This window comes from Herpailurus yagouaroundi, unplaced genomic scaffold (assembly GCF_014898765.1).
Source record: "Herpailurus yagouaroundi ecotype Mexico unplaced genomic scaffold, PumYag 77, whole genome shotgun sequence".
Classification (NCBI taxonomy): domain Eukaryota; kingdom Metazoa; phylum Chordata; class Mammalia; order Carnivora; family Felidae; genus Herpailurus; species Herpailurus yagouaroundi.
This window is the reverse complement of record NW_024412388.1, coordinates 88,776,890-88,793,388: the sequence shown is the minus strand read 5'-3', so window position 1 is coordinate 88,793,388 and position 16,499 is coordinate 88,776,890. Positions and strand designations below refer to the sequence as shown.

Genomic DNA, 16,499 nt, shown 5'->3' with positions numbered 1-16,499 from the left:
CCCCCTCAGGCTCTGGGCTGATGGCTCAGAGCCTGGAGCCTGTTTCCGATTCTGTGTCTCCCTCTCTCTCTGCCCCTCCCCCGTTCATGCTCTGTCTCTCTCTGTCCCAAAAATAAATAAACGTTGAAAAAAAAATAAAGTTAAAATGGTCACTACACAGTTGCATGAGAGTGGAAGCAGAGACCATTAAGGAGTCTAGATGAGAGAGCTTCCAGATTGGGTAGTTGAGACACACTGGATTCTGTATATACACTGAGTAAAAGATTTTCTGATGATGTGAATGTACTGTGTACAAAAAAGAATAATTAAGAATGGTTAAGAATGGTTTCATATTTTGATAATTATATATGATACCATGATTATGACATATCATTATTATCAGAGCTGAAATTAATCAACAATAAGGTCAAGTTTAGAGTCCTAATCAACTTTTAACAATTGAATTCATTTTTATTTTCTGTTAATGAAAACCACATACTTACAATAGTGGAGATGGTTTAAGTTAAGACACAGGCTTCTTGGCAGAAATATGTGTAAATTTTACTCTCACAGTATTAAGTGGCTCCAAAATAAATCTTTGCTTGATTCAAACTAAGCAGACGCCTATGCTAGTTGAATGTGCTATGGAAAGACCAAAGATTAAGTGTATATGGAAATATACTTGGTTCTCATCAGTAGCCATGCCAAGTCACATGAAACAGACATTTTAGGAAGGCTCCTGCAACTTTTTAGGTACTTTATTTTATGGATGTAGTCCTAGACACTTCTGCAATATTAATCTAGCGTTTTTCATTTGGAAAAAAATATATAAAGCAGAGTGGTTTGCAAAATCCAAATGACGTTCACTCAGTGGTTTATGTTAGCACCAGATAGTGTTAATAAAACCCACCATTTTATAGTAAGATTAGGGTATATATGTTTCCACAGAGCTGGCCATGTCTACCCCCTAAGCCTGTCATCGCTGCCCTGAATTAGCTGGAGCAGTAGCTTCAGAGTGAATTGAGACTCTCATTCCACACATGCGTTGACTATGCTTTCTTTCAGTGTTCCCACTTCCTGCCAACCCTGGAAAGAAGGAGAGATATTGTGTCTCAGTTTTGGATCCTGCCCACAGTAGTGATCTATAACTGTCTTGAAATTAAAGTGGAAAAAGAAAACGAAAGCACTTGAAATAAATGTGAATAAAGACAGAGAAGCACATTGTGTTTTACAATTAGAACGTTCAGTTGTTCCAGATGGAGCAGTCATTCAATAAGTAGACATACCCTTTTACAGTTCATCTCAGGGGATCTCTAGAGCAAAAACAGAACAAAAAAATTAAGTGGAATTCCTTTTGGAAGAAAACATTTACGTACATAGAAACTATTACTTACCTCATGTCCCACCCCTGATCTCTATCACATATACTCATCAGGACATGGTGATATTAAGCTTTTGTTGCAACAACACAAAGTGTAGCAAAGGATGGGCACTTCCTTATCAGCATAGACAGCCACCCCTGGTGTGCATTTTATACCACTTGTACCGTTTTTAGTATCTAGCACTATTCTGGGTGAACAGTAAGTCGTCACCTGTTAACTGATTAATAAATGAGCCTACTTTTTGTACATTTTCAGCTCACTTTCACAATTTAAAATACATTGTATTTTTTTAAATTTTTTTTCAATGTTTATTTATTTTTGGGACAGAGAGAGACAGAGCATGAACGGGGGAGGGGCAGAGAGAGAGGGAGACACAGAATCGGAAACAGGCTCCAGGCTCTGAGCCATCAGCCCAGAGCCCGACGCGGGGCTCAAACTCACGGACCGCGAGATCGTGACCTGGCTGAAGTCGGACGCTTAACCGACTGCGCCACCCAGGCGCCCCAATACATTGTATTTTAAAATGAGTAATGGTATGGCAACAATATCTTCGAAGCTTACAAAGGAATTGGCTTTTTTAGGTGGCATCGGGTCGCAATTAGCGTGGAGAAGAAGACTGTGACAATGATTGTTGATTGTAAGAAGAAAACCACAAAACCACTTGATAGAAGTGAGAGAGCAATCGTTGACACCAATGGAATCACGGTTTTTGGAACCAGGATTTTGGATGAAGAAGTTTTTGAGGTAAAAATAAATCAAACGTTATTTGAAGCTGAATATTATTAAATCAGATGAATTAAGCTAATAACTGTAACAATCAATATATGCTATAAAGCAAAGTTGAAAACGAAAGGATGACCTACTTTCTTCCCCTGTGGGTATAGTGGTGATGTTTTCTATTGTTCCCTAAGAGAATGAGTACACAATGATGGCTGTAACGACTAGAAAACATTACAGAGATTGGTTGATTTGAACACAGGCATGCTTTTCTCTTGGGAAGGGCAAATGGCTTTACTTTTGGTACTTTGTATTATTTTCCTTGGAGAAAAGAACATTTTCTTTGCTTCCTTCTCTGGGAGATTAATTTAAGGAAATGTACAAGTCAGGTATTTTGCTTTTCTCTGTTCTTCTAATGTTTCTAAGGTATAAAATAGAGATCATATTGCAAAAGCTGAACTTAGGTCTTTAAAACCACTTTTTAAATAATGTCAAGGTCATAGTAAAAAGTTTTCTTCCAATTATATTTCACCAATTATGGTAATTACATTCTTTCTTTTAATTCTTCAATCATTGGATCTGGTAATGCATGCTTTAATTTTCATTGAGTCAATTATTAACATAACAAACAGACTGAGTCCTGATCCCACAAAAGGATGCACTCCTGAGACATCATTCAGTACTCTGATCATTGTTTTTATCCAGTTTCTGAGTAATTTATTTTTCAAAGTGTAATAAAGTAAACTTCTGTGGTATATAACAGATTAACAGACAAGGTTTACACAGAAGATTTTCTGTATTTGGATATACACACAGACAATGTGTATGTTCATAGAAAGAACAACATACATTCCGAGTGTCAGTAGAATGTTGCATTCCTGTACTTCTATACATAACCTATGGCATAATTTTAAATATAATTAACATTTGTGACACTTTCAGGTTGAGATTCTGTTTGTTTCTGATTTTTCTCTACTTGTAGGTACCTAAGCCTTTGACTCCAAACAAAATGTTTTAACACATTATATCATACTAAATTAAATGATAAACTTATTCAGGCAATATATAATAATATAGTCTCAGATCTTCCAATATCATCTATTGATTGCATACAAATGATAATGAATATTTATTTATTAGATGAATATTATAAACAAATTAACTTAATTTCTAGTCTCGCAAAGTTCTATTTTGAAATTAAACTACCTATGAACATCAGTTTCACAGGCTAAATTTATTTTTGTAATACATACAACCTTATTTTCCAGGAACATAAAAGAGTAATACGGACAAAGTATATCAGTGGATGGTTTCATTTCATATATTAGTTTAGTCTATTGTTATACATAGTTACAGAGTCTATGAAACTTAAAGCAATGGAAATTAAGAGTAACTTTTGTTCATCATAAGTGATAAGAATATACACAGAAATACAAAAGAGGGGTGCCTGGGTAGCTCAGTTGGTTAAGCGTTTGACTCTTGATTTCGGCTCAGGTCATGATCTCACATTTTGTGAATTCGAGCTCCACATTGGGCTCTGCGCTGACAGTGCAGAGCCTACTTGGGATTCTCTCTCTCTCTCCCTCTTCTCTGCCTCTCCTCTGCTCTCTCTCTCTCTCTCTCTCTCAAATAAAACAGTAAATAAATTTTAAAAAATTAAAAAAAAGAAATACAGAAGAGAAAAAATATAAATATGCTATATAGATAAGAATATAAATAAAAAATGTACGTTAATACATATCAATTAATATTCTCAAAATTTACTGCCCTGAAAGATATTTGTTATATGTACATGTTGATTACATCTCTTTTTCATACAGCTCTTCCCCTCTTACTCCTGAATCCCCACATACAGACTATACACCCCTTTCTTTGCCATACACTGCATTCATACTCACTGGGGTCCAGTTTAGTTTTTGAATTAGGATTTTAGGCTATCATAATATGTTCTTTTTTTCAAAATAAATAATTTAACCTGATGTTGCATCTTTTAAAATATGTAATAATAGCCTCTGTGTTTCATAAGCTGATTACAGTATCAACTCCTAAAATACATGAAAATGATTTCCGTGAAGTATTTCCATATGTTTTCACTACTTCTAACCAAACTACCTCTGGTCAAGAGGGCCTCTAGTAAATTACCAAAGACAGATGTACTAGAAGCAAAGATTATTATATATTCTTTGATTAATTCTTAATTTTCTAATCCATAATCCACAATCTAAATCCTGGAGTAACTCCAGCTGTTTATTTGGAGAAACTGCTAAACTACTAAGAAGAATAATTTTTAAAATACTCATTATTGAATTCTTTAGGCGTGTGATAGTGAGTAGTGAAAATAAGTTTATTATGCAGCTTTGCATCTTGGAGTTTCGTGAAACACTGTGGAGCTTTAAAAAGAATATTTATTTAAAATATCAAATATAAGAAGATGTGGTATATATACATACAATGGAGTATTACTTGCAATCAAAAAGAATGAAATCTTGCCATTTGCAACTCTGGATGGAACTACAGGGTATTATGCTAAGCGAAATTAGTCAGAGAAAGACAAATATCATATGACTTCACTCATATGTGGAATTTAAGATACAAAACAGATGAACATAAGGGAAGGGAAGCAAAAATAATATAAAAACAGGGAGGAAGACAAAACATAAGAGACTCTTAAATATGGAGAACAGAGGGTTAACTGGAGGGGTTGTGGGAGGGGGGTTGGGGTAAATGGGTAAGGAGCATTAAGGAATCTACTCCTGAAATCATTGTTGCACTATATGCTAACTAACTTGGATATAAAATATAAAAAAAATAAATTATAGAAAGTAAAATAAATTAACATAAATAAAATATCTAGTATAAAAATATAAAAATAACTTTCATTTCATATGAAGTACAATTAGTTTTGAAAAAGTAAATAAATGCAGATACTTCACTATAAGGTTTATCATTATCACTATACCCAAAGTCATTATACATAAAATTCAACTTTTGTTTCCTAAATTGTGTTATTGTGTGGGTATATAAATTTCAAAAGCAATTTAATCTTCCCCACTTGAAAAAAGAATATGAAGAAAAGAAGTAATTCAAACACAGATTTTTAAATCAGAATAAAACTTTCTGACTCCTTTTATGAAATTAGTTCGTCTTATCTGAATATGATGTTAACATATCATTCTTTAAAAATTTACTCAAATATTTTTATTTTCATTTTGTTTTACATTATGGTATCTGTCTAGACTTTTGAATCTCTACCACTGAATGTGTAGAAGTTAAACTAAAACAATAAGAGATGGAAATGGTACCATGTATGCATATTCTAGTGTTTGATAAACAGTTCTATTCGTGAGATGATATAAAAACATCCGTGAGTTATTATTCTGAAAACTGGAAATGTCATTTCTTTGGAAACAGTATCATTCCAATTTAGATGCAAATTTGTTTATTATATAATTTCATCTCTATCATCCCTACATTACCCTACATTTATGGAATTGTACTGGTATGGAAAAAATGCTAAACATGGCCTTACTTGAACTGCAATCCGAAGATACTTAAGAATTCAACATTAAACAGATAAAAGCAAACCCGATTTTTTTAAAGCATGACGAATTAGTTTATATGGAAATGCCAAAATGAATATATAGAGTCATCATTCAGATTATATAATTTCAGCATAGTGGAGTGAATATAAAAATTGACTATGGAATCAGAAAAATCTGATTTTGAATCTCACAATAGCTTAATTATATTTCTCTATGTAATTTATGTAAATTTTAATTTCTTATTCTTCAAATGGGAATAGTAATGTAATCTGTCTATAAGTATATATTTTAAAAAATGAGCTCATGTATGTAAAGTACTTAAAATACTAGTATTAATTATACATGTATATGGTTGTATATTATGTACATATGGGTAATTTAATTATGTATTACTATGTAGTTTTCTTAATAATAATGTATTAATTACTTATATTTAAAATCATCTTACAACTATGACATGTCAAACATTCTTTTAAGTTTATTTATTTCTTTTGAGAGAAAGCAAGCTTGAGTGGGGAAGGGGTAGAGAGAGAGAGAGAGGAGGAGGAGAGAGAGAATCTCAAGCAGGCTCTGCACCATCAAGAGTTCGATATGGGGCTCAAACCCACGAACTGTGAGATGATGACCTGAGCCAGAATCAAGAGTTCAACGCTTAACTGACTGAGCCATTCAGCACCCCAACATGTCAAATATTCTTATACATTTTTGATAGGGGTGAGCAACAGTGACCCATATATCAGTCAAAGGTTTTAAGTGGTCTTTTTGTCTTGTAAATGAAGTACTTGAGTAGGTCCTGGGTTACTGCTTGTTTACAAGCTGTCCTGTGGGGATTAGATAAATTTTCCCTCCTGAAACAGATAGCATCTAGGTATAGACCTTAGCAAGCAAAACGTGGTCTGGGTAGATGAATACTTTCAAACAGACATAAAATATCCAGCCAACCCTAATCCACAGCCTTTTGGGGTTTTGTTTTGTTTTGTTTTGTTTGTTTTGTTTTTTCCTAGCTTGATAATACACTTCAAAGATGTGTGGAAAGCTGAATTAGAAAAATAACTACATTGCCTGTATTCACTATCAATAAAATTACTTTTGTAGTCTTTTTATTTTTAATTTTTTTAAATGTTTATTTTTGAGAGAGAGAGACAGAGTGCAAGGGGGGACGGAAGGGCCAGAGGCAGAGGGAGACGCAGAATCCAAAGCAGGCTCCAGGCGCTGAGCTGTCAGCACAGAGCCCAAAACGTGGCTCCAAGTGATGAACTGTGAGATCGTGACCTGAGCCAAAGTTGGATGCCTAACTGACTGAGCCACCCAGTCGCCCCTACTTTTGTAGTCTTTTAAACAGGAATTTTCTTCACTAAATATCAAATTATAGCCATTATAACTCAAGTTTTCAAAGCATTGCTATTTCAATCTTTTTTCTTTTTTAATGATCAAAGCAGGTTATTACAAGTCTTTTTTATTTTTAATAGTCTTCTATCTTTGGGCAGACTATTTCTTTTGAAGCAATGAGAAGAATATAATGACAATTTAAGTGGAAAAACTTGTTGATGAAATTTTTCATTTTTTCAAACTTCTCAGAAAAGATTTTAGCATTCAGTTTTCTTGGGAGAAATCAATGAATAATAATTTATATAAGCTACACAATTTCAGTGGTTTTATGAGGCCAGAAAACCTACCTTAAAGTAATAATAGCCATCTCAAATATTCCAGGAAGAAATTGATTACTGCTTTATGATGCCTGTGTATCTTTTTACTACATATATTTTCCAATATATATGCTTTTTAAAAACTTATGTCGGGGGGTGTCTGGGTGGCTCAGTCAGTTAAGTGTACTACTCTTGATTTCTGAGTTCAAGCCCAGCATCAGGCTTTGACTGACAGCGTGGGGCCTGCTTGGGATTCTCTGAATCCCTCTCTCTCTCTGACTCTCTCAAAAATAAACAAACATTAAAAAAAACCCCAAAATTAAATTAAGTTTCATTAAAAAAATTACGTTGGTAGACATGGTTTTCCTATAGAGTGACATAACAGGATGAGGTAGCTTTCCTATTTGTCTACCTTTCCCAGTATATATACATTTAGCTCATTGCATCTGAGATTTTTAAACTCTATTTATTGAGATATAACTGAAGTAGAATCAACCGCAAATATTAAAAGTGTACATTTGATCATGGTCTACATTTACACCTCCCATGAAACCATCATAATCAAGAAAATAAACATGGCCATCACACTCAAAAGTTTCCTCCTGCACTTTTATAATCCATCTCTTCTCCTCCCCTAACCCCAGGCAATCACTAATTTGCTTTTTTATCACTATAGCTTATTTATTTTTCTGACATTTTCATAAACAGAATGATACTGAGTATACTCTCTTTAGCTTGGCTTTTATCACTCAGCATAATGTCTTGGAGGCTTATCCATGTATCATATATTTCTTTTTTTTTTTTTTTTGCCTTTTTAAAAATTGCTGAGCAGTATTACAGTGTATGAATAAACCACAGTTTGTTCATGCATTCATCCTGTTGGTGGGCATTTGGATCATTTCCCGATTTTGGCTTCTACATATAAAGCTGCCATGAACATTCATGTACAAATTTTGTGTGGGCATTTTTTTGTCTTTAAAAACAAATTTTTTTTAATGTTTATTTCTGAGACAGAGAGAGAGAGAGAGACAGAGCATGAGTGGGGGAGGGGCAGAGAGAAAGGGAGACACAGAATCCGAAGCAGGCTCCAGGCTCTGAGCTGTCAGCACAGAGCCCGACTCGAGCCTCGAACTCACAGACCACAAGATCAGGACCTGAGCTGAAGTTGGTCACTCAACCGACTGAGCCACCCAGGCTCCCCTGTTCGCCTAACTTGAATACCTAGAAATGGAATTCTGGGTTATTTGGTAGGTGCATATTTACTTTTCAAAAACCAGAGAAAGTGTTGAACTGCATTTCAAAGTGTCATTAATCATTTTACATTCCCTCCCACAGTGAATGAAAGTTCCAGTTGTTCTGTATCCTTGCCAACCTTTGATATGGTTATTCTTTTAGATTTTAGCCATTCCCAGTGGTTGTGTAGTAGTATTCATTGTGGTATTAATTTATATTTCCCCTATAACTGATAATGTCAAGCACTTTTTAGGTTTTCATTGGCAATTTCTGCATCTTTGTGAAGTGTCTTTTGCCCATTAAAAAGTGCTGCTATATTTTGATTATGGACTGTTATTTACTTTTTTATAAACCCTTAATAGTTTGTTTGATAGAGATTTGCAAATACTTTTCTAGCATATGTCTTACCTTTTTATTTCATTAATAGTGCGTTTTAATTTAAAGAGTGAATGCTTTTCATTTTTATAAAGTTTAATTTGTCAATTTTGTGGTTATGTTTTACATGTTTTGTGTTCTAAGAGATCTTTAAATTTTTTTTTAATGTTTATTATTTGTGAGAGAGAGAGAGAGAGAGAGAGAGAGAGAGAGAGAGAGAGAGAGAACGAGCAGGGGAGGGGCAGAGAAAGAGGGAAACCCAGAATCTGAAGCAGGCTCCAGGCTCTGAATTGTCAGCACAGAGCCCAACGTGGGGGCTCGAACTCACAGACCACAAGATCATGACCTGAGCTGAAGTCTGCTGCTTAACCGACTGAGCCACCCAGGTGCCCTATTCTAAGAGATCTTTATCTACAGCAAGATAATAAGAATTTTCTCCTGCTATCAAACATACTGTAGTGTTAGGTTTCACACGAAAGTCATGCCTCATTCTGAGTTAATATTTGTGTATGATGTGAGGTAAAGGCCAATGTTGATTGTAGACAAGGATATCCAGTTCATCCTTTATAAAAAATACTTTCCTTTCATTCATTGGATTGCCTTGGCTTCTATGTCAGAAATCATATGTAGTAATACATATGAGTAGATTTATTACTGAACTATTTATTATCCTATTCCATTGATTTGTCTATCTTTTCACTAACGCCAAACTATCTTGATTACTATAGTCTAATATAAAGTTTTGATATTAGGTGAGGTAACTGCTCTTACTTTTTATCCTTTATGCGTGTTGCTTTAGTAGTTTTAGGTTATTTACATTCTATATAAATTTTGGAATAAGCTTGTTGAATTCTAAAATAAAATTGGGTTTTTAGTTAAATAAAATTTGGTTTTAATTGGAATTTCATTTAAGCTATAGATCAAAATGAAGAGAATAAAACTAACAAACATTAAGTTTTCCATTTCCTGAATATGGTATAATTTTCCATTTATCTTGTTCTTCTTTAATTCCACTCACAATGTTTTCTAGTTTTCAGTGTAGATGTCTGTTTTCCTCTGAAAATAAATATGATATGATCTCATTCCATGTAGATTTGTTGACAATTATTTTATGACCCAGCATGTAGTCTATCTTGGTGAATGGAGCACATGCCCTTAAAAAGAAAGTGTGTCCTGAAACTTTTGGATTGAGTGTTTTATACTTGTAATAGATATTTTAAAGTCTATAAAGAGTTTTCACATCTGGGTTATATGAGTTGGCATATATTATCTGAGTTGGAATAATGGAAATTATTCATTAATACACTTTGGTTTTTAGAGTTGTTATAGGTTCAGAGCAAAACTGACCAGAACTTAGAGGGTTTCCGTATATCCTTGTGCATGTGCATGAGTGTGCACACACATGCATACCCAGCCTCTTCTACTATTAACATCCCCACCAAACCAATACATTTGTTGCAATGTGTGAACCTGCACCGACATATCATTATCAACCAAAGTCGATAGTTTATATTAGGGATCACCCTTGGTGTTGTACATTCTATAGATCTTGGCTAATGTATCATGACATGTATTCACCAATGCAGTATCTTATGAAATATTTTCATGCCCCCCAAATCTTCTGTGCTCTCCCTATTCATCCCTCCTTCTCTTCTAAATCCTGACAACCACGAATCTTTTTAAAGTTTCCATAGTTTTGCCTTTTCCAAAATGTCATAAAGATGGAATCATACAGTTGTAGTCTTTTCAGGTTGACTTCTTTCACTTAATAGTATGCATTTATGTTTCCTCCGTATACTTCATGGCATGATAGCTCATTTCTTTTTAGTGCTCAGTAGTATTCTGTTGTCTGAATGTTACACAATTTATTTATGCATTCATCTACTGAAGCATATCTTGGTTGCTTTCAAGTTTTTGATAATTATGAATAAAGCTTCTATAAACATGTATATGCAGTTTTTAGTGCAGACATGGTTTTCAACTCCATTGGGTAAATGCCAAAAAGTATGATTGCTGATACAGTAAGAATATGTTTGCTTTTGTAAACAACTGCCACACTGTCTTCCAGAAGAGCTATGCCATTTTGCATTCCCAGCAGCAGTGAATGAAAATTCCTGTTGTTCAACATTTGGATATTGGCCATTAAAATAGGCATGAGGAGGCTCCTGAGTGGCTTAGTTGGTTAAGCATCTGACTTCAGCTCAGGTCATAATCTCGTGGTTCATGAGTTTGAGCCCTGCAATGGGCTCTGTGTTAATAGCTCAGAGCCTGGAGCCTGCTTTAGTTTCTGTGTCTCTCTGTCTCTCTGCCCTTCCCCTGCTCATACTCTGTCTCTCAAAATTGAATAAACATTTAAAATTTTTTTTTAAAAATGCATGTGGTAGTATGTCATTGTTTTAGTCTACATTTCCCTGATGACATGTTGAACATCTTTTCATATGCTTACATGTAATCTGTGTGTCTTGTTTGGTAAGTTGTCTGTTAAGGTCTTCTTCCCATTATTTATTTATTTATTTATTTATTTAAGTTTTGTTTTTTACAAATATAAAGGAAATTTATTTCTTTACAGAAAATGAGATTATTCTATATGCATTGTTCTGCAACTTGCTTTTATCACTTAATAAAATATCATGGATAGTAGTGTAACCTTTTTTTTTAATGTTTTATTTTTTATTTTTTTAAATTTACATCTAAATTAGTTAGCATATAGTGCAACAATGATTTCAGGAGTAGATTCCTTAGTGCTCCTTACACATTTAGCCCATCCCCTCCCCCACAGCCCCTCCAGTAACCCTCAGTTTGTTCTCCATATTTATGAGTTTCTTCTGTTTTGTCCCTCTCCCTGTTTTTATATCATTTTTGTTTCCCTTCCCTTATGTTCATCTGTTTTGTCTCTTATAGTCCTCAAATGAGTGAAGTCATATGATTTTTGTCTTTCTGTGACTGACTAATTTCACTTAGCATAATACCCTCCAGTTCCATCCACGTAGTTGCAAATGGCAAGATTTCATTCTTTTTGATTGCCAAGTAATACTCCATTGTATATATATACCACACCTTCTTTATCCATTCATCCATCGATGGACATTTGGGCTCTTTCCATACTTTGGCTATTGTTGATATGCTGCTATAAACATGAGGGTGCATGTGTCCCTTTGAAACAGCACACCTGTATCCCTTGGATAAATGCCTAGTAGTACCATTGCTGGGTTGTAGGGTAGTTCTATTTTTAATTTTTTGAGGAACCTCCGTACTGTTTTCCAGAGTGGCTGCACCAGCTTGCATTCCCACCAACAATGCAAAAGAGATCCTCTTTCTCTGCATCCTTGCCAACGTCTGTTGTTGCCTGAGTTGTTCATGTTAGTCATTCTGACAGGTGTAAGGTGGTATCTCATTGTGGTTTTGATTTGTATTTGCCTGATGATGAGTGATGTGGAGCATTATTTCATGTGTCAGATGGCAATCTTCTTTGGAGAAGTGTCTATTCATGTCTTTTGCCCATTTCTTCCCTGGATTATTTGTTTTTTGGATATTGAGTTTGATAGGTTCTTTATAGATTTTGGATACTAACCCTTTATCTGATATGTCATTTGTAAATATCTTCTCCCATTTTGTTGGTGGCCTTTTAGTTTTGCTGATTGTTTCCTTTGCTGTGCAGAAGCTTTTTATTTTGTTGAGGTCCCAGTAGTTCATTTTTGCTTTTGTTTCCCTTGCCTACGGAGACGTGTTGAGCAAGAAGTTGCTATGGCCAAGGTCAAGAAGTTTTTGCCTGCTTTCTCCTTTAGGATTTTGATGGCTTCCTGTATTACATTGAGGTCTTTCATCCATTTTGAGTTTATTTTTGTGTACAATGTAAGAAAGTGGTCCAGGTTCATTCTTCTGCATGTTGCTGTCCAGTTTTCCCAGCACCACTTGCTGAAGAGACTGTCTTTATTCCATTGGATATTCTTTCCTGCTTTGTCCAAGATTAGTTGGCCATATGTTTGTGGGTCAATTTCTGGGTTCTCTACTCTGTTCCATTGATCTGAGTGTTCTTGTGCCAGTACCATACTGTTTTGATTACAGCTTTCTAGTACAGCTTGAAGTCTGGGATTGTGATGCCTCCGGCTTTGGTTTTCTTTTTCAAGATTGCTTTGGCTATTCGGATATTTTCTGGTTCCACACAAATTTTAGGATTATTTGTTCTAGCTCAGTGAAGAATGCTGGTGTTATTTTGATAGGGATTGCATTGAATATGTAGATTGCTTTGGGTAGTATCAACATTTTAACAATATTTGTTATTCCTATCCAGGAGCATGGAATCTTTTTCCATTTTTTTGTGTCTTCTTCAATTTCTTTCATAAGCTGTCTATAGTTTCCAACATATAGATTTTCCACCTCTTTGGTTAGATTTATTCCTAGGTATTTTATGGTTATTTTGTGCAACTGTAAATGTGATCGATTCCTTGGTTTCTCTTTCTGTTGCTTCACTGTTGGTGTATAGGAATGCAACCGATTTCTGTGCATTGATTTTATATCCTGCAACATTGCTGAATTCATGAATCAATTCTAGCCGTTTTTTGTGGAATCTTTTGGGTTTTCCATATAGAGTATCCTGTCATCTGCGAAGAGTGAAAGTTTGACCTCCTCCTGGCTGATTTGGATGCCTTTTATTTCTTTGTGTTGTCTGATTGCAAAGGCTAAGACTTCCAATACTATGTTGAATAACAGCGGCCAGAGTGGACATCCCTGACTTGTTCCTGACCTTAGGGGCAAAGCTGTCAGTTTTTCCCCATTAAGGATGATATCAGTGTTGGGTCGTTCATATATGACTTTCATGATCTCAATAGTATGTTCCTTCTATCCCTCCTTTCTTGAGGGTTTTTATCAAGAAAGGATGCTGTATTTTGTCAGATGCTTTCTCTGCATCTATTGAGAGGATCCTATGGTTCTTGTCCTTTCTTTTATTGATGTGATGAATCACGCTAATTGTTTCGTGGATATTGAACCAGCCCTGCATCCCAGGTATAAATCCCACTTGGTCGTGGTGAATAAGGTTTTTTAATATATTGTTGGATCCAGTTGGCTAATATCTTGTTGAGGTATTTTGCTTCCATGTTCATCAGGGAAATTGGTCTATAGTTCTCCTTTTTAGTAGGGTCTCTGTCTGGTTTTGGAATCAAGGTAATGCTGGCTTCATAGAAAGAGTTTGGAAGTTTTCCTTCCATTTCTATTTTTTGGAACACCTTCAAGAGAATAGGTGTTAACTCTTCCTTAAATGTTTTTTGGAATTCCCCTGGAAAGCCATCTCGACCTGGACTTTTGTTTTTTGGGAGTTTTTTGATTACTAATTCGATTTCCTTACTGGTTATTGGTCTGTTCAAATTTTGTATTTCTTCCTGTTTTAGTTTTGGTAGTGTATATGTTTCTAGGAATTTGTCCATTTCTTCCAGATTGCCCATTTTATTGGCATATAATTGCTCATAATTGTCTTTATTATTGTTTGTATTTCTACTGTGTTGGTTGTGATCTCTCTTCTTTCATTCTTGATTTTATTTATTTGGGTGCTTTCCTTTTTGTTTTTGATCAGACTGGCTAATGCTTTATCAATTTTGTTAATTCTTTCAAAGAACCGCTTCTGGCTTCATTGCTCTATTCTACTGTTTTTTGTTTTTTGGTTTTGATAGCATTAATTTCTGCTCTAATCTTTATTATGTCCTGTCTTCTGCTGGGTTTTGGTTTTATTTGCTGTTCTTTTTCCAGCTCTTTAAGGTGTAAGGTTAGGTTGTGTATCTGAGCTCTATCTTCCTTTTTTAGGAAGGCCTCTATTGCTATATACTTTCCTCTTATGACTGCCTTTGCTGCATCCCAGAGGTTTTCGGTTGTGGTGTTATCATTTTCATTGACTTCCATGTACCTTTTAAATTCCTCTTTAACTGCTTAGTTAGTCCATTCATTCTTTAGTAGGATGTTCTTCAGTCTCCAAGTATTTGTTACCTTTCCAATTTTTTTCTGTGGTTGATTTTAAGTTTCATAGTGTTGTGGTCTGAAAATATGCATGGTATGATCTCGCTCTTTTTGTACTTACTGTGGGCTAATTTGTGTCCCAGTATATGGTCTATTCTGGAGAATGTTCCATGTGCACTGGAGAAGAATGTATATTCTGCTGCTTTGGGATGAAATGTTCTGAATATATCTGTTAAGTCCATCTGGTCCAGTGTGTCATTCAAAGCCATTGTTTCTTTGATGATTTTTTATTTAGGTGATCTGTCCATTTCTTTGAGTGGGGTGTTGAAGTCTCCTACTATGATGATATTACTATTGATGGATTTCTTTTTGTTTGTGATTAACTGATTTATATATTTGGGTTTTGCCACATTTGGTGCGTAAGTGTTTACAATTGTTAGGTCTTCTTGGTGGATAGACCCCTTGATTATGATATAATGCCTTTCTGCATCTCTCGATACAGTCTTTATTTTAAAGTCTAGATTGTCTGATATAAGTATGGCTATTCCGGCTTTCTTTTCTTGACCATTAGCATGATGGATGGTTCTCCATCCCCTTATATTCAATCTGCAGGTGTCTTTAGGTCTAAAGTGGGTCTCTTGTAAACAGCATATAGATGGATTTTATTTTCTTATCCATTCTGTTACCCTATGTCTTTTGATTGGAGTATTGAGTCCATTGATGTTTAGAGTACTGAAAGATATGAATTTATTGCCATTATGATGCTTGTAGAGTTGGAGTTTCTGGTGGTGTTCTCTGGTCCTTTCTAGTCTTTGTTGCTTTTGGTATTTGTATATATATACACACATATATATACATATATATATATATACACACACATATATACATACATATATACATGTATATATGTGTGTGTGTATATATATACATATATATATTTGTATATATGTATATATATGTTTGTATATATGTATGTGTGTGTGTGTATATATATGTTTGTATATATGTGTATATATATATATGTGTGTGTGTGTATATATATATATACATATATATATATATATATATATATATATATATATATGTATATGTATATCCCCCTTAAAATTTTTTGCGGGTCTGGTTTAGTGGTCACAAAATCCTTTAATTTTTGCTTGTCTGGGAAACTTTTTATCTCTCTTTTATTTTGCATGACATCCTTGTTGGATAAACAATTCTTGGCTGCATGTTTTTCTGATTCAGCACATCGAATACATCCTTCCACTCCTCTGGCCCGCCAAATTTCTGTGGATAAGTCTGCTGCAAACCTGATCTGTCTTCTCTTGTAGGTTACGGCCTTTTTTTCCCCTGGTTGCTTTCATGATTCTCTCCTTGCCTGAGTATTTTGTGAATTGGACTATGATATACCTTGTTGATTGAATCTAATGTTGATGGTCGGTTTTTATTGAATCTAATGGGGGTTCTCTGTGCTTCCTGGACTTTGATGTCTGTGTCTTTCCCCAGGTTAGGAATGTTTTCTGCTATGATTTGCTCACATAACCCTTCTACCCTTATTTCTCTCTCTTCCTCCTCTGGGACCCCTATGATTCTGATGTTGTTCTTTTTTAATGAGTCACTGATTTCTCTAATTCTTAATTTGTGCTCTTTTGCCTTCATCTCCCTCTTGTTTTCTGCTTCAT

The 16,499-nt window shown here is 34.7% G+C and overlaps 1 protein-coding gene across 10 annotated transcripts in view; it reads left to right on the top strand.

Annotated features, from left to right (window-relative positions):
• The window catches only part of COL11A1 (collagen type XI alpha 1 chain), a 225,856-nt gene that overhangs the window by 37,319 nt on the left and 172,038 nt on the right, over nt 1–16,499 (top strand). For all 10 annotated transcript variants that reach the window (XM_040471126.1, XM_040471135.1, XM_040471133.1 and 7 more), the window contains one exon: nt 1,943–2,105. In XM_040471126.1, the coding sequence (XP_040327060.1) occupies nt 1,943–2,105 (163 nt within the window). The remainder of the gene's footprint in view (nt 1–1,942; nt 2,106–16,499) is intronic.